The 19613-nt window shown below is 41.4% G+C and overlaps 1 protein-coding gene across 11 annotated transcripts in view; it reads left to right on the top strand.

Annotated features, from left to right (window-relative positions):
• Positions 1-19613, top strand: part of DNM3 (dynamin 3) — a 311515-nt gene that overhangs the window by 219030 nt on the left and 72872 nt on the right. For 6 of the 11 annotated variants that reach the window (XR_006292780.1, XM_043553165.1, XM_043553163.1 and 3 more), the window contains 2 exons: positions 6087-6198; positions 15128-15139. Coding sequence is in view for 10 of the 11 variants with exons in the window: in XM_043553165.1 (XP_043409100.1) it covers positions 6087-6198; positions 15128-15139 (124 nt within the window). In the remaining variant the exon portion in view is untranslated. The remainder of the gene's footprint in view (positions 1-6086; positions 6199-15127; positions 15140-19613) is intronic. The other 5 variants (XM_043553169.1, XM_043553167.1, XM_043553168.1 and 2 more) reach the window with 1 other exon arrangement.

Below are 19613 nucleotides of genomic sequence, written 5' to 3'. Positions count from 1 at the left end.
CAGTTTAGGTTATGACCAGACTCAACATATGAGGGAAACAATCAAATATCTGGGAGTTCACAAGAATTATTAATAGCTGAGAGGTAACAGTAAAAACAGAAGTCTCAGCACGTCATCTTTCCAGTAATGTGTGATTAGAGGGGGAAGAAAGAAAAATATAACTCGATAACTTTTCCTGGAAGTAGAAATGACTTCTCTATTTGATGTAGTTAATCTCAAAATATCAAATTGTTATTTACAGGAATAGAACTGTGTGTATAAGGTATTATACAGTTTGTAAATAGAAAACATTAATCTTTTGTCTCCTTCACATTAAATATTTGTATTAGTTTAATTTTCAGTAATGTGATTATTGTCTTTGTTAAATACGTAGGATTTCATTAAAATGATACTTTACAAGAGGAAATAGTGTAAACAATAGAGGGGTATGAATATGTATGGTTTTACACAGTTTTCCTGTGTTAGTATTTGAAGAATATCAGGGTGGATTTGATTAAAATCACTAGTCAGGAAGACTCAATTTAATCATGGTTTTCTACATAAAAGTGCATTCTTGTTGGTTGTTATAACCTTAATACATATTCTTCACAACTTGGAGATAGATGTAGGTTTCATTTTTAGAATGTATACACTATATATTTTTAAACAGTGATTTATTTTGAAAAAACTTTTCAGATTAGTTTTACAGCTATATCAGAAAATGAATGATTGTTTGGTTATTTCATTTACCAAAGGTAATTGAAGCAGATATTTATGAAGTAATTGAGAAGTGAATTATCTTCAATTCAACAGGTTAATCATTAATATTTGGAAGATTTTCTTGCCATGCTGTATTAGGAGGAGAACATCACCAGACAGACATTGAAATTGTTTTATTTAACTAAAACAACAACGTTAAGTATTCTGGATTTTTTTCTTCAACAGCAAACATATAATATTTTAACAAAACAAGCATATGTCCCTCGCTTCTCAGATTTATCTCCAGACTTCTCCTTGTCCAGATCAGTTCCACCCCAACAATCTTCTATTCATTGAACTTTTTTAATCTATGCACTTTTAGAGAGAGCTAAAGGATTGACTCTATATATACAAATTTGCAGAGGGACAATAGAGTTGAGGTCTGTTATTTCTCACCTCTATATATTTATTTAAAAACATTTTTGCTGTTAACAAGCATGTTACCTCTGGAGACACAAATCCAGTTTGAGAACTACAAAACTAAGCATCTGTGATGGTATCTTCTAGACTGAGCACTGAGTCCCATTGGGCAGATAGAAAGATTAACCTAAATCTATACAGAAATGTGTGGAACCCCATAAGATTGGGTCCCTAATGCATGAACTATTGGAACTCATTTACAAAAGTTTTCTTAAACATTACATGAATATATTGTCTCATACTACAGAATTAGAATTTAGAATCCCTATTCCATGATGAGATATTTTGAGCTATAATGTATGTTAATTAAAACTATCTTTAGATAGGGTTTTTTCCTCAAAAAACACTTTAATCAAAAATCTGTTTTTAAATTTTTTTTTAAAATATCCATAGATTTTTATCCACTCTGAAGAATATTCAAATATTTAAATAATTGATCATGGAAAACCTAGAAAAAACTACTCATTGGCAGTTCCATGTATATTTTCTGTATTTCTCTTTCCATGTTCTTCACAGCTATAAATGTTTGCATATAAACAAGATTTGTGTTGCTTAGAAGTTCACCTGTTCCTGCTTCATACTCCCCTGTCTGATGTCATGAACTTGGGTTTATGACATCACAGTAAGTTGCTATTGAGATGATAGTGATATCCCAAGATTACTGCATCCCATGGGAAATAACCGGATGATGCTTAAAGAATATCCTGTTTCTATGCAAATATTGGCGAGGGATAGCTCAGTGGTTTGAGCATTGGCCTGCTAAACCCAGGGTTGAGAACTCAATCCTTGAAGGGGCAATTTAGAGATCTGGGGCAAAAATTGGGGATTGGTCCTGCTTTGAGCAGGGGGTTGGACTAGATGACCTCCTGAGGTCCCTTCCAACCCTGATAGTCTATGATTTTTAGTAATTCTAAAAAGTGGAAGGGAAAGAAGAAAACTTCAATTGTTTTCAAAGAAAATTTCACAGTTTTCCATGAGACATCAGTGGATCCGTAGTGAGTAGAATCATAGAAGACTAGGGTTGGAAGAGACCTCAGGAGGTCATCTAGTCCAACCCCCTGCTCCAAGCAGGACCAACACCAACTACATCATCCCAGCCAGGGCTTTGTCAAGCCAGGCCTTAAAAACCTCTAAGGATGGAGATTCCACCACCTCCCTAGGTAACCCAATCCAGTGCTTCACCACCCTCTAAGCTCTGGTCTACACTGGGGGAGAGGGGGAGGGAAATTGATCTAAGTTATGCAACTTCAGCTACGTGAATAATGTAGCTGAAGTTGACGTACTTAGGTCAACTTACCATGGTATCTTCACCACGGTGAGTCGACTGCTGCCTCTCCCCCGTCAACTCCGCCTGCGCCTCTTGCGGCACTGGAGTACAGGAGCTGACAGGAGAGCACTCGGGGGTTGATTTATCTTGTCTAGACTAGATGCGATAAATTGATCCCCGCTGGATCGATCGTTGCCTGCCAATCTGGTGGGTAGTGAAGACCTACTGTTAGTGAAATAGTGTTTCCTAATATCCAACCACTGCAATTTGAGACCGTTGCTCCTTGTTCTGTCAGCTGCCACCACTGAGAACAGCCGAGTTCCACCCTCTTCGGAACCCCCCCTTCAGGTAGTAGAAGGCTGCTATCAAATCCCCCCTTAGTCTTCTCTTTTGCAGACTAAACAAGCCCACTTCCCTCAGCCTCTCCTTGTAAAGCATGTGCCCCAGCCCCCTGATAATTTTTGTTGCCCTCTGCTGGACTCTCTCCAATTTATCCACATCCTTTCTGTAGTGAGGGGCCCAAAACTGAATGCAGTTCTCCAAATCTGGCCTCACCAGTGCTGAATAGAGGAGAATAATCACTTTCCTTGATCTGCTGGCAGTGCTCCTACTAATGCAGCCAAATATGCCATTAGCCTTCTTGGCAAAAAGGGCACACTACTGACTCTCATCCAGCTTCTCATCCTCTAATCCCCAAGCCCTATTCTGCAGAACTGCTGCTTAGCCAGCCAGTCCCCAGCCTGTAGCGGTGCATGGGATTCTTCTGACCTAAGTGCAGGACTCTGCACTTGTCCTTGTTGAACCTCCTCCGATTTCTTTTGGCCCAATCCTATAATTTACCTAGGTCAGTCTGGACCCTATCCCTACCCTCCAGCATATCTACCTCTCCCCACAGCTTAGTGTCATCTGTGAACTTGCTGAGGGTGCAATCCATCCCATCATCCAGATCATTAATAAGATTGTTGAAAAAAACCGACCCCTGGGGCACTCCGCTTGATACCGGCTGCCAACTAGATATTGAGCCGTTGATCACTACCTGTTGAGCCTGACAATCTAGCCAGCTTTCTATCCACAATTCAAGATGTTGATAAATTGGTAAGAGTTCAGAGAAGAGCCACGAGAATGATTAAAGGGTTAGAAAACCTGCCTTATAGCATTAGACTCAAAGAACCCTATCTATTAAGCTTAGCAAAAAGAAGGTTAATGGGTGACTTGAGCACAATCTATAAGTATCTACATGGGGAACAAATGTTTAATAATGGGCTCTTCAGTCTGGTAGAGAAAGGTCTAACATGAGCCAATGGCTGGAAGTTGAAGCTAGACAAATCCCTACTGGAAATAAAGTGTAAATTTTTAATGGTGAGAGTAATTAGCCATTGGGACAATTTACCAAGGGTCATAGTGGATTCTATCACTGACCATTTTAAAATCAAGATTGGATGTTTTTCTAAAAGATCTGCTGTAGAAATTACTTTGGGGAAGTTGTATGGCCTGGGTTATACAGGAGGTCAGACTAGATGAACACAAAGGTCCCTTCTAGACTGGGAATCAATGAATCTTCATGTTTTATAGCTTTTATTTTGTGCCTCCTCACATTTTAGCTGATCTTTTTTCCGTAACTGTAGCAACCTAATTAATTTACCTAAAACAGTTAAAACCAAAAAGTTTCCAGGCAGCAAATCAGCAAGTTCTATCCAGCTGCCTTGTTTAACCTCTGTCTCTTGTCACCATATCCTTTAACTTACTTTACACATATTGATTCCAAATTCCCAAACTTTGTAGATGAAATAAGATTCAGATATCTCTGCCCCCTGTTTTAGACGACGTAGATTTTTTAGCTGCTTGTGAATGTGGAATATATTTAGAGGAAAAAGAAATAATCCATCTTAAATCTCTAATCAGTTGACTCAGAATTGTACTCATCTTGTTTTGCAGTTTGAATAAAATATATAAACTCACAAATAATGCCATGTATGCCTATATGCTGATGTGGGCATGTTTCACTTCAATGTAGCATAGCATGAATCACTACCCATAGTAGTATAGCAATGGTAGTTTATTGCTAAATGTCCAGGTTTTATACCCATCTGTTTCCTGACACTCCATCTAAAAAACAGGCTTAGGAGTTAGTTGTCTGTCAGATGATATTGTCATTAATGGGGAGGGAATCTCTCTAGCAAAGGTGAAGTATAACAAACCTATTGTACTCCAGATATGTAAAAGGTGAAAGTCCCAAAGTCCCTGGAATACTAGAGAAATGGACTAACTAGTAGTAAAAGTGGATATATTTTTCTGGCTGCATACTTTGTCTCAAAAATTCTCTCAAAATATGGTAACATATTGTGAGAGACAGTGCTTCTAATATAAAATGTCTTTGGACCTCTAGTTATTGCTGTGTGAGTTAGTGATCTTTGTCATCCCCCCCAAAATTGTTCCATTGCTGCCCGGGAAAACAGTCTTGTTGCAATTAAAAATGGATTTTTGCATCTCCATTAAGATCTAGCAACATGTGGTTTCACAATTTAGCTAAGCTTATAGCCTTTCCTGAAAAGACAATTGGCTGACCAATTTAGAGCAATCTAGTCTGTGTATAGACATTGAATTAGGTAATAATTAATGGTTAAACCATAAGGGGAAAATCCTATTCTATTTAATGGAGAATGTATAAATACCACTGCCTTGCGGATCATGTATTTTTTCTTCTCTTTTCTTACATTAATAACAAGATGCTATAATTGTGTTTAGGGAGTTTCTTAATTACATAGGGTAGGTCTCTGGTTCCCAACCGGGAGTCTGGGGCCCCCTGGAGGGTCGAAAGCAGGTTTCAGGGGGTCCACCAAGAATGGGGCCCAGGGCAGAATGCCGAAGGCCTGCCATGCAGGACTGTAGCTCAGGGCCCCGAGGCCTGCTACCTGGGGCTGAAGCCGAAGCCTGAGCAACTTAGCTTTACGATGCCCCCTGTGGCGTGGGGCCCTGGGCAATTGCCCTGCTTGTTACCCCCTAATGCGGGCTCTGACTTTTATATGCAGAAAAGCAGTTGTTGTGGTACAAGTGGGCTGTGGAGTTTTTATAGCATGTTGTGGGGGCCTCAGAAAGAAAAAGGTTGAGAACCCCTGCAGTAAATGGTGTGTCTGAGGTATTTTTATGGCTATGGAATCCTTTTGCGTTTATGAGAACGGAGACTTTTTAAAAATTTTTTCCTTTTACTGAAAATGTTCAGAAGCTAAAACTGAACTAGTATTGTACTGGAGAGATTTACTATGGGGAAAGTAAGATCATTACTAATCTTGATTTTCATTGGCTACAGCAGCTGCCAGTCAGAGTCCATACAACTTTGTTGGCAATTCTTTCACAACGGTCTTTGTCCTCTGCGTTCCAGCAGCATTTTGCCCCTAAATGTGTTCTAGAGTTTATTAAAAGTGTGGAAAGCCTGATTTTTAAACTGGATCTAAAGCTTCTGTAACTACAGTGCATCCAGACCATTATTATTTTAAATTAACATTTTTAGGTCCTTTGTGTAATTATCAGACCGTCACTTGTCTCCCCTTTCAAAAAGCTGTAAAATAATTATAGATCCTGAAGGATTTGTTATTTGAAATGCTCTGTACGTGATGCAGAATAGCAAAGTTCAAATTTTATAGTGTAATGTTCTATGTTCTAGGAATGTTTACAAGGATTATCGCTTCCTTGAGCTGGCCTGCGATGCCCAGGAGGAGATGGATAGCTGGAAGGCATCCCTACTGCGAGCTGGTGTCTATCCTGATAAATCCTCAGTAAGTTAAACACATCACTACTTTTTCAGTAGCTGCCCTGGTTAAGAGTCAGAAAAATGCTGGGAAGAGTTTTTTTAAGCTCTGTTTGCAGATGTCCTTAGAGCTTATGTATTTTGCTTTGCTGTACTTGAGCTGACACCTATGGCTGTTTTTAATGGTTCACAACTCAGTAGTAAATTACATTCTGGGTTAATATATAACAAGCCCTCCAGCCATAGAGAAATAATTTTTGTTAATTAAATCAATCCTTCAGGTCCAATAAAAATACTGACACCTTTTAGGGTTTTTCTTCAACTTCACACTATCTATTCCTGTCTTTGACGGTGACAGATATTTTGCAGAATGCTAATATCTTCCTGCAGATCCCATATGCTGGAACTGAAGGAGGTATTCCAGTTTGTCATGCAAATTTCTTTTACTGCTTTACTGCCTGTTGCAGCGTATGAGGCAAACACTAAGCCTCTCCAAATACAAGTTTACCGAATTAAGTGGAATATGAAGAAAACTGAGTAGGAAAAAAAATAACAGTTGGACATACTATACAGAAAGGCAGGAAATTATTTTGCCAGACTGCCCTTTCATATTTTTATGGCCTTTGTCAGCCTGTCTCATGTTGTTATTTATACACAGCATGCAAGGGTTTTTGGTCTGATTTCCAAAGTGACCTCATTACTTAAGTCTGTCTGAGCTTCTGGTTTCAATGTAGCTAAGGGCCGCACTAGCATGGATTCCAGTACAGGGTGCCAGTGGTGATTAAGGACCTACATTAGACCTATGGATATTCCATTTTCTAAATAAGTTTCCATCAGAAGAGGCCTTTGTAATTTGACAAATCTACAGTAATCGCATTCCCCTCTTCATGATGGAACTCCCAGGGGACTGGGTCAATGGGAGGATTTTCTTATTTGACACTTGGGCAGTTTGAGCTTGTGGAAAAACTCTTAGGTATTATTTTTGTGTCTTCACTAGTATTTGCAGTACCTTCCAATTGAGTATCCTCTGTAGATACAAGGGGAGATTTCTAAAGGCACAAATAGACTTTCAGTAGTACTTGGGAGGCTTAACTGCCTTTGAAAAATCCCCCGCTAATGTGTAGGTTACCTTTCCTTCATTAACTGTTTCGCTCTGGTACATCACTGTAGTGGTGTGAATAGATTGTTCTCCCATCAAAGAGCTTGCACATCTGTCTGGCTGGTGATGCAACCATTCGGAAGTAATCTGCTCTTCTCCCCAGCTCCCCTCCTCCTCCTCCTCTCCCCAGCTCCCCGGAGTCCACTGCTCTACTTCTTACATCATCATCTTTATTTCCCTCTATGTACCACCACCACCTCCCCCACTGTTCCTGCTTTCACTAGCCACCCACTCAATCTGACGTTCCTAACTCTGATCCGCCTGCTATTTGTTGCTGTTCACATATGCATGCAGCCCGTAGTTTTCTCGCCTCATACCAGGCTGCCACTCCAGCGCCACCAACCCAATGGCCTTGAGTTCATTACCTTTCCACCTTCTGTCCCCACACCCAGCTGGGTTTTTAGGGAAAATTTTAAACAAATTATTTCAGGAATAAGTAATGGAATAAAAATGAGTCAAATACCAATCCATGGGCAGCTCACTGGATACCTGGCAACCAGCTGATACATTGCCATTTATTGTTTCCTTTTTCATGATCCTTCAGTCAGTTGTCTGTCCGTGCAACACAACTCATATTGAAGCCAATCAGAATTAACTTTGCAAGTACTATTTTGTGAGATGCTACCAAATTCACTGTAAGAATCCAGATATTACATCAGCTGCATTCCCTTCCCTTCTTCCATGGCTTTTAAAATGGTGTCAAAACAGTTAGCATGTTGTTGAATCTTATTGTTCATACCTTATTCCAGAACATGCCTGTGTTATTCACAACTTAGCTACTTCCTTCATAATTCCATCTATACCAGCCCTTAGGAATGGAATGCCCTTCTTAAAGATGTCCTTAGTTCACTAACTTAATGCCCCTTTGTAACAGAGTGGAGACTCACCGGTGCAGCGCCTCCTGCTGGTCGTCTGAGAATTAGTTCTTTTCCAGCCTTGGAGCACCATCTGGTGGCTCATCTGCCTCAGGTCCCCAGGTCCCTCCCGGACCCTGGTGCACCTTTACCTCAGGGTTCTGCCCCAGCAGTACCCCCACACTTTGGGTTTCCCCTCCCAGGGGAACCCCCAATCCTCTATACCCACCTTGCCTCAGTGGCTATTGCCAGTCATCACCTAGCCCCCTCTCACTGGGGCAAACTGCAGTCTGTAATGGCCACTCATCATTGGCAAGGGGTCAGACCAGCTGCCTCTACCTATTCCCAGGCTGCACCTCCCAGTCCCAGTACCTGCATAGGCCTTTATCAAGACCTCAGCCTGGGAAGTTGCCAGGCTGGAGCTCCCCAACTCCTCTTGCCCTTCCCCAGCACTGCTCTGGCCAACGTATCCTTTGCTCCTTCAGGCAGCTAAGCCTATCTCTCTCCAAAGCTAGACAGACTCTGACCCAGCTCCTCCCTTAGGCCTCCTTATACTCCCAGCCAGGCCCTGCTTGGCAGCCTCAAGCCCGCTCCTGATTGGCTGTCTGGGGCAGCCCTTTCCCAGGGCTGTTTTTAACCCCTTCCACACCGGAGCGGGGTTACCACCCCACTACACCCGTAGTCCATAATCCTTTCTTCCTTCAAATCCCTCTTCAAGACCTAGTCTATCATGGTAACTACAGGAAATAGACAACTCATAAGGGATAGGTTAAGAGGCAGTTCTTTATAAATTGTATCTTTATTCCTCTCCCTCTCCCTCGCCCTTCATTTGTTTTTTGTCGTCTTAGATTTTAAGGCCTTCAGGGCAAAGGTTGTGCTTTATTGCATCTCTGAAGAGCACCTAAAACCTAGAGGACGTATCACAATACAAGTAGTTAGTTGGTAATAATAAGAGCATATGCCAGAATTTCTGAATTATACAAAAAATTTTCTTCTCTAGTTTGTAGTTCTCATTGTCTCTATATCTAGGGTGCAGCATAAGTATATATTTTAAATATATAGAATACTCACCATTACAAAATAAACATCTCTGGCCTGTGTAATGGAGAGCTCAGACTAGATTATCATAGTGGTCATTTCTGGACTTAACTATTGATAAATTCATAAGTTTTACTGTACTGGACAGTGATATCTGAGATACCACAGTTATATTGTAGTCAAAGTGTCGGGTGTGATAATTGCTGGTAGATACTGACTTTGTAATGGTGACAGTTCTATGCCATGTTTAATATTGGTGTATACTGGGTATGTTTTATATAAAAAAAAAATTCGATACATATGGGTATATATCCTATACCTACAAAACCTACTGCAGCAAATTGTTTATACAGTAATGATGTAAATGTTATTTTCTTTTCAATGATGTTAACACACTCAGTGCACAGTGGACTCCACTGAAAAGTGAACATTTAGTCACAGAGTAATAACTGGTATACCACATTTATTTCTTATTTTAGGGAAATGGAGTGGCATCTCCAATACCAAAGCTTGATGATGGAGGGGGGAAGATTGACTTTTCAGTGGCAATCACTGAATAGATAATGCACACTATAAAATGTCTATATGTTGATATGTGCAGATGATTTATCTATTTTTGATTGAATTTAGTTTAATAAATAGTAGAGGGTTATAAGTGATTTCTAAATATAAAAACTGAATCTATGACTCCAAACTCCATTAGCTTTCTTCTTCTAACTACATTGTTGTGAACTAAATAACTTTTTAAAAACATAGACTAAGTTTTAGCACCCTGGCAGTTAGGAAGTTTTTCCTAATGTCCAACCTAACCTCCCTCACTGCAATTTAAGCTCATTGCTTCTTGTCTTATCCTCAGAGGTTAAGAAAAACAATTTTTCTTCTGCTTGTAACAGCCTTTGACATACTTGAAAACTGTTATTATCTCCCCTCTCAATCTTCTTTTCCAGACTAAACAAACCCAATTTTTTCAATCTTCCCTCATAGGTCATGTTTTCTAGACCTTTAATCATTTTTGTTGCTCTTCTCTGGACTTTCTCCAATTTGTCCACATCCTTCCTGAAATGTGGTGCCCTTCAGTTGAGGCCTAATCAGCATGGAGTAGAGCGGAAGAATTACTACTTGTGTCATGCTTACAACACTCCTGCGAATACATCCCAGAATGATGTTCGCTTTTTTTGCAACAGCATTACACTGTTGATGCGTATTTATCTTGTGGTCCACTGTGGCTCCCAGATCCCTTTTCGCAGTATTCCTTCCTGGGCAGTCATTTCTCATTTTGTATGTGTGCAACTGTTTGTTCCTTCCTAAATGGAGTACTTTGCATTTGTCCTTATTCAGTTTCACCCTTTTTACTTCAGACCATTTCTGCAGTTTGTCCAGATCATTTTGAATTTTAATCCTATCCTCCAAAGCACTTGCAACCCCTCCCAGCTTGGTATGGTCCGCAAATTTTATAAGTGTGCTCTCTATGCCATTATCTAAATCATTGATGAAGATATTGAACAGAACCTGACCCAGAACTGATCCCTGCAGGACCATGCTCATTATGCCCTTCCAGCATGACTATGAATCACTGATAAGTACTCTCTGAGAATGGTTTTCCAGCCAGTTTTGCACCCACCTTATAGTAGCTCCATCTAGGTTGCATTTCCCTAGTTTATTTATGAGAAGGTCATGGGGGACAGTATCAAAAGCTTTACAAAACTCAAGATATACCACTTCTACCGCTTCCCCCCTATCCACAAGGCTTGTTACCCTGTCAAAGAAAGCCATCAGGTTGGTTTGACACTATTTGTTTTTGACAAATCCATGCTGACTGTTTATCACCTTATTATCTTCTAGATGTTTGCTAACTGATTGCTTAATTATTTGCTTCATTATCTTTCCAGGTACAGAAATGAAGCTGACTGGTCTGTAATTCCCCAGGTTGGCCTTATTTCCCTTTTTATAGAAGGGCCCTATATTTGCCCTTTTCCAGTCCTCTGGAATTTCTCCTGTCTTCCATAACTTCTCAAAGATAATCGCTAATGGCTCAGATATCTCAGCCAGCTCCAATCAGACTACTTTTACGTAGCGCCCCCTCTGCACTCGGTTACCTTCTTTAATGCCAGTCTGCTTACAGGTTTTGATGCACAGATCTGGGTTTTTCTGGATCCTGCCACCCACTGAGCAGGGTGTATCTTCTTTATTTTTCCCTATGAATTTATTTGGCGGTGCCTCCACCCCCCTCGCTCCTTCCTGGCAGGGTCACCAGGGCAGCTTGGGAGGAAAATCCTAACCACGGGGTAACCCCCACTTACTTGCCAGATAGTTGGAGACTCCCAAGAAATAACACAAATACATACAACGTATGCAACACAGTAATTTATATTAAACAGGAGACAAATATAACATAACAGGGTAAAACACTATTCTTAGGGTCACCGGTGCCCACGCTGATAATACGCATGACTTTCCCCAGTCACGTGACCTGATGTAGCAAATGTAAGATTAGTGTCCCGTTCGTACGCATACTTTGTTGGGGCCCGTGATGACCTGTGACCACAATATCTTCTCTGCAGTGGTTTAGCAGTGTGGCTGACTGGGTTCAGTACAGCCCAAAGCATAGGAGCTGACTCTATGGGTGCTCTGGGGCTGGAGCACCCACGGGAAAAAATTTCACAGAGGTTTTCCAAGCTCCCCCCCGCAACTCACCTCCTCCTCTGAGCGTGCTGCGTCCCCGCTTCTCCTCCAAGTGCTTGCCGCCGCAAAACAGCTGTTTCGTGGCGTAACAAGCTGTGTGGGGGAGGAGCGGGAATGCGGCATGCTCAGGGGAAGAGACGGGGCCAGGGCGGGGATTTGGGGAAGGGGTTCAATAGGGGCAGGGAGGTGGCGGAGTTGGGGTGGGGACTTTGGGGAAAGGGGTTGGAATGGGGGCGGGGCAGGGTGGAGTTAGGGCAGGGCCGGTTGGGGGGGATCGAGCACACACTGGCACTACATTCATTTAAAAAAAAGTATATAAGTGTTTGGCTTCACCATTTCATGTGTAATACAGCTTTACTACACTAAACCAACTGTAAAAATGGAACAAAAAAACCCTATAAGGAAGCAGAATAGCTGATTATTAAATAGGTTTAAGGAATGGTTACCAAACTGTCTCTTCTGTCCTTCTGTCATGGATATCAGAGCAAGTAGGGAGTGTGATCCAAAAGCACGCAATTCTACCATGAGCTAAATATTTTCAGTTAAACCCACAACCCACAGAATCATGGACCCCAAGTCTGCTCTTGTGGAAAAGACAAATTGTGCATTAATTCACATTTTGTGGAGCACATGTAAAAATCCGTCTTAATGTCAAGAGAACATGCATCTTGTTAGTGTCTTTAATAAAGGATATTTTGGAGCCTGGTTTTGTTTGCCTCTGTCTGGTGTAAGTTAATTTTTATGTGTAGCTCTAAAAAACACTTCTGGTGTCTAGTGGTAAACTTCATGTCTTTTAACTTCCTCCCTTTAAACAAATCAAAATGCTTGGGTTGTCAGATTTCTTTTGCCTCCTTGGGAAATGCTTTGCGGTCAAAATAAAGTCTGAGAAGTGTTCATTTCATTAATGTATCAATTTATTAATGTAGGCCAAAAAGCACCTAGATACCAGAGTGATAAACACTTTTTTAATCCTTGCAAAGGGAGGGAGAGAGGATGAACTGAGGAAAATGGAATCCACTGAAAACTGATTCTGCTGTGAGCTGGAGTGGGAATTATTTTTATACTACCGGAGCATTGTGCATGCTCTTATAAATACTGTCTCAAAGGACTAATATTTTTCTGTGTTGTGAAGCTCCTCTTGTAGAAGATTACCAAGCTCTGCAGAAATAGATGTTAGGTATTGCTCTTGCCCTGCAGAGAACTGTCTTACAGGAACAGAGCTCCCATCATGTGTTGAGAAGTTCACTGAGTTTTGAGTTGTGCTAGAACTCATGAGTACAATTTTCTCAGCACTTTCAAACCTTCCTCTGAAAATGTGAAATGCCGTTGGAGGCTCACACCAAACCTGTGCTCATTCTCCTTTCAAGGTTTAGGGGCCCTCTGTGCATGTGACTGCTAGCAACTGGCAGCAATTTGCACTCATTTCAACACTTCCTCTTTGGCAGTTCCAAGGTCAAGAAATGCAAACAAGCAGGCCCCACCCATCCCTTTACAACTTGACTTCTCAGTCCTCTGCATGTGCAAGTGACAGCTGTTGCTGAATCGCCAAGCCTTTGGCACCTGTGGTAAAAACTGGCTCATAGAAATTAAAAGTTGAATAATAGCGACACAAAGCTGGAGTATCGCAGTGGTGAATCAGGCCTGCTTTCCCAAACTGCCAGTGGTGCACGGTCAGCCTGGAATCTGCAAGTCAAGCTGTGCTCTCTCATCAACAGTTCTGCTCCTGCTGTACAAGCCAGTTGATGTGGAATCCAGCTCACTCGCTCTTTCTGATGCTGTGTCTGCAGTCCTGAGAGGAATAAAAAGGAGCAAAGCCTTTTTGTCACTAAATTCAGCAGCTGTGCTATAAACGCACACTTGGAGCAAGTCTGTTGAGTTGTAAGAGCTGTCATTTTTGCACAGTCACTTGAAATTTGCATTGTAGATAACGGTCGTGATGACTGCTGGGTCAAGCAGTTCCTGTCTGTCAAAAATACCAAGAAACAACTTACCTATTGGTCTGTATTACGGACTGTACTGTAAACTAAGTTCAAGAGTCACTGATTTTTTTTTTGTCTGAACAAATGTCCCTAATACATTAAAAATTAGTCCAAATATCAACCTGGCCTTCCAAATCCCCTCTTCCTTCTGATTCTCTCTCCCCTTTTTGCTCCGTGCCCTATGCATGCACAGTCGGTCGCTATCTTTTACTACAATATAATTACCAGACATTGCTCTGTGGGCCCCTGGCTTCTTTTTCAGCTTGCCAAGTCCCCTCTCTCCCCCAGGATTTGCTTTCATCAGGACAGGGGTTCTGAGTGCCACCCTGATAGCAATGAATCAGTATTTTTATTTTTTCAACCCGTCCCATGTGAGTCAGCTCGTTGGCTATAAATCACAGCCTTGCTGTTTCACTTTGAAAGGAGAGATCCGTTTACCAGCTGACTTTGCTGCTGCTTTCTGTATTGGCGTATCCAAACACCCTTCTTTTAAAATGACTACAACTTTGTGACTAACATTTCCAGACTGCATTTCTCAACTGTAGCCTAGGATTTATTTTGGCCAGTTTCCCGCTATATAATATATACTGTTCATGCCAGCCCATGGCAAAACTCATAATTAAAAAAAATAGCGCAGATGTTCATCGTAAGTTGTTCTGCTTACTCTACCTCCCCGGCACCACCTACTCCTTCCCCTGCTCCCCTTTCGTATTACCAGCCTACATATAACATATTTGCTTTTTTATTTATTTATTTATTTATATTTACATGGGGTGGTGAAACTTTCCATTCCCTGGCATGTTGTGTGGAGTGGCTGTCATGAAATGGCAAGCAGACATGTTTAGTGGATTGCCTTGCATGCTAGAAGTTCAATTTTACCAGTGCAAGAAAGTCCAGCTGGCTACAGTCCCATCCCCAAATCATTTCAGGCCTCTTTTCACTGTCACTTACACCACTGACTTCAGTGGCACTGCTCCTGATTTATGCTTAGACGAAGAAAAGGAAATTTTGAAAACTTGCAGTTACCGTCTGCTGCTGTGAGTTTACAACTTGACTCACCATTTCAAATCTTTCGTGGATTTCTTATACCTTCCTTGCAGCTTTCTCACCAGTGGGAATACACTCTGATTCAGTTCCTCATTTGGTTTGTGTGATACCCAAATTACATACAGCACACTGCATGCATTTGAAATACATGTATCTAATGGAACGTGTTCCTTTTTTTCCATGCTGCTTCCTGCAAAGGGGAACAACAGAGTAAGTTCTTTGTCCTGTTACAAACTCCCTTTCTACCCTTCCCGAAGTGTTTTGTCAGAAAAACAAATGTTTCTGTTCTGGTTCTCGTGCAACTATAGCCTAGAACGTAGGCTGTTTTGAACAAAATAGTGTTGCAAACTCTGATGCAGAAAGTTATATTTGCTAGAACTATAATGGCCCTTCTGTTTCAGCTTTTGGGAAGGAGAAGTGTTTTGTGTTGTTCAGGGCCGGTTTATAAGGCAATTCAGAGTGATACTTATATAGAAATAAAATTTTGTTGGGAATAAAGATTATGAAGGTATAGAAATAAAGACCCTTTTGAGGAAAGGTTACTACATTCTGATGAAAATCATTACAGCTGGATTTTTTTGACCATACATCAAAGCTTGTATTAATGGGCAGTTATAAAAATCCAGCACTGAAGTCTTAAATAACAGATTTGCTGGCGTTGTTGGCTAAGCTGAACTAGATCAGTGTACTGGCTTTGAAGGTGCCTTAAAATGGATGGAGGAGGGTGGGGTCAACATTTGACTTGGCTTCTAGACCCTTGATGTATTCCAGCTGGACGGCAGCGGTAGGGTGTGGGAGAGGGAGAATTGAAATATGCCTGGTAGGTTTTGTGAAACTAAGCAGCACATAAAAAGAAAGTTTTGCTAATGTTGAGCTGATAAACTAATAATCTAGCAGTTCCCAGACTTAATACATTTCTAAATACTTTTTATACCATTTTTACTGATCCTATAAGTGAATACAGCACCTCTCACACACTTGAATATAGTGCAGTGAAGACTGTCATGCAGTAAAAAGAAGTTAGCATGTTACGGTTGCTTCTTTGTGGGAAAGGGGCCAGCATGTTAACCCTTTGGAAGGAACGTTATGGAGCAGCAGTAGCCTCCCCGTACTAAAGGCTGAAACTAGCTTCCAGTAAAAACCAAGGAGTCCCCTGCAATGTTGCCTGCTGCATCTCATCCTCGGGTAGAGTTTTTCTGGGAAGTTTGGAAAGATCGGAAAAGGAATTTTTAATGTTATGATTGGTGAATTTACCCATCCTTCACTTTCACAGTTTTTCTTACCAGTTTTTGATTCCTCATCTCTCCATAATGGCTAGGCTTAGAAACTGCACGATTGGTCTATTTTGTTGGCTTTGCTGGGGAGAAGTGTCTCCCAGTACTTTCAGGGGAATGGTGGAGGGTGGTGTGTTGCTCGGGAGGGGGTTGACATAAAGAGCTGGGTTTGTCTGTATGGATAACACTTAAACTATCAATACTATGTTAAACATTTATAATCTGAATTTACCTTGTGCTGACTGTAGGCGGTGCTGCTGCCTCAACTGCTGAGCTGATGCAGAGGGAGAAGAGTTTAGATTGGGGCTGAATAGGGTGCCATGGAGGGGGATGGGACTGAGAGGGACATGGTCTGGGGGTGACCCCGGGGGGACATATGGAAGAATGGCATCCCCTCATCTTGTAATGAGGCAGCAGGAGGTGGCATCTCGAGTGGGGACAGTATGCTGATATCATATGGCAGGGTGCGTGAAGGCAGGTGAAGGGGATCCTAGGAGCTTAGAGAGGGTTATTAGCTGGTGCCCCGCCACAAGCAAGAGCTACATGCTCATTGTAGACTCAGAATCATTTCCCCTCTTGAGGTCTGGTTGCTTAACCAAAAGGTTAATTTCAAAAGTGCAGTGCATGAAGCCCACCCCCAGGTTTGAGTCCTGGGTCTCCTGCCTCAGGATCTGTGTCCCACCAGACCCTTCCTCTCTCTGGCACAGGCCATTCAGGGTGCAATCTAATTCATTACACTGGCTCCAGTGAAGCAGGATGTATTAACCTGCAGGTCCCAGCACCTATGGCAGCAGTAGACTCCTGCCATTCTGTTATGGGGGACATGGAATGGTGGCAAATGAGAGGGGGGAGAAGGGATAGGGTAGCATTGAGGGGAGAGAGGTGCAGTTAAGAGATGTAGCAAATTTGCCAGCAAATCATAATCCTTCATTGTTTAGTGTCATCCCACCTGCTCTTTACGTTGCTGCCTAAGACTTGCAGAACTGGAAACAAAGAGCAAAACAAAAAGTTTCTAGGAGATAACAGAAACCTATTTCTTATTCAAGGGATGGATTAGCAACAGTCTTCTAGGAATTTGTTTTTATTTTTTATTTTTGCATAATCCTTAATGTCTGTGGGATTACTCATAGTTAAAGTTGTATGTGCCGGAGTGTTTTGCTGGACCAAAGCCAGGAACAGATCACATAGGATGAGGCAGATGAGCCAGATCTCATGCAACACACAGAGACAAAACTCCGTATGCATCTTTACGTTAAAACTAAACTCTACTCAACTTCCTTATGCACAGATATGCAGAGTAAGTAGAACATTGAGAGATCATTAGTGACGCCCTCATCCTATCTCTAGCGCTGCCCCTTCTCCCCGTCCCTTCCCACCACCAAAAAAAATCCAGTTAATGGATAAGAAAAGCCAGGACACCTTCACAAACTCCATTTTATCACATTTGGTTAAATTAAAATGTATCCTAGGCACTAAGCTGCAGATTTTTAAAGGCATTTACCTTTAAATACGTTTAAAAATCTGACCCTGTGTTCTCACCAAATTTTTACCACAAATTCCCAAGCACTAAAACTGTTTTTTGTAAAAGTTCACAAACTGTTAAACGTGCATTTCTCCTCTTCTCTTTATACTCTAAAATGGCTGAACTGCTTTTGCTTAAACTTTCAAAAAGAAATGTAATTCTGAAACCAAATGAGAAATTTCAGCCTGAGCAACACAAGTTGGACATACCGATAAGGGTAATACATTGTGAGGGTGTTGTGACTGCAGTGTAGTTACATTGCAGTTACATTACAGCTCTGCTTCTGTTGTGAAAGACATGGGGGACTGATCTGTAATAATTTAGTCATAAAAGCACTCACTTGGTTAATGATATAGTTACTGTATAGCTACATTGGGTTATTGGAATTCTTTATTGTATGCATATGTTGGTTTAGTTTAATATCTGAGCTGTTGAAAAACAGCTATGAAGGCTACACAATGGCTCCAGATAAACCCTCTCCTCAAAAACAGGCCAGGAGGCTAGGAGACGCACTACCTAAGCTATGAACGGTGAAGAGACTACTGAGAATGATAGAAATGTAGGGCTGGAAGGGAGCGTGAGAAGTCATCAAGTTCAGCCCTCTGCACTGACAGGAGTTTGTCCAACATGTTCTTAAAAACCTCCAGTGATGGGGAATTCCACAGCCTTGGAAGCCTATTCCAGTGCTAATTACCCTTATAGTTAGAACGTTTTTCCTGATATCAAACCTAAATCTCCCTTGCTGCAGATTAAGCTTATTACTTCTTGTCCCACCTTCAGTGGACATGGAGAACAGCTGATCACTGTCCTCTTTATAATGGCCCTTAACATATTTGAAGACTATCCGCTTCCCACTCAGTCTTTTCTCAAGACTAAATGTGCCCAGTTATTCTAATCTTTCCTCACAGATCAGGTTTTCTAAACCTTTTATCACTTTTGTTGCTCTTCTCTGGACTCTCTCCAGTTTATCCCCACCTTTTCTAAAGTGTGGCACTTAGAACTGGACACAGTACTCCAGCTGAGGCCTCACCAGTGCCAAGTAGACCGGGACAATTACCTCACTTCTATGACATACAACAATCCAGTTATTGCACCCCAGAATATTAGCCTTTCTTGCAACTGCATCACACTGTTGACTCATATTCAGTTTGTGATCCATTTTAACACCCAGATTTTTTTTAGCAGTACTGTCTTCTAGCCAGTTCAACATTGTGTAGTTGTGCATTTGATTTTTCCTTTGTAAGTGAAATGCTTTGCACTTGTCATTATTGAATTTCACCTTGTTGAATTGAGACCAATTCTCCAATTTGTCAAGGTTGTTTTGAATTCTAATCCTGTCCTCCAAAGTGCTTGCAATCCCTCCCATCTTGGTGTCATCTGCAAAATTTATAAACATACTCTCTGCACCATTATCCAAGTTATTAATGAAAATAATGAATAGTACTGGACCCAGGACTGACCCCTGCCAGACCCCACTAGATGCATCCTCCCAGTTTGACAGAGAACCATTGACAACTGCTCTTTGAGTTCGGTCTTTAAACCATGGCTCCAATGAACCCATTTTATAGTAATTTAATCTAGACCACATTTCTCTAGTTTGCTTATGAGACTGACCCTAGGCCAGTTACTCACTTGTGTTAGACAGGCCTAGGAATGAACAGATCAAAGGACAGTGAACCTCTCTCAACCCAGAGGTGAGGGGGCAATTATCAGAGAGTTGTACCTGAGGGGCAGACTGACATATTTCATGTGGGAGGGTCTGAAGCAGTTAACTCTTCATAAGCTTCTACAGGGATGGTAAGCCTTAGGTAAAATAGACATGTATAGACCTCTTTTATTGTGTTAATCGTCCTTGTCTCTTGCACTGTGCAGTGTTCCTACTTTGTTA

The sequence above is a fragment of the Chelonia mydas genome, chromosome 8 (assembly GCF_015237465.2).
Source record: "Chelonia mydas isolate rCheMyd1 chromosome 8, rCheMyd1.pri.v2, whole genome shotgun sequence".
NCBI classification, from domain to species: domain Eukaryota; kingdom Metazoa; phylum Chordata; order Testudines; family Cheloniidae; genus Chelonia; species Chelonia mydas.
Note: the sequence above shows the minus strand (reverse complement) of the source record. Positions and strands in the feature narration are given on the sequence as shown.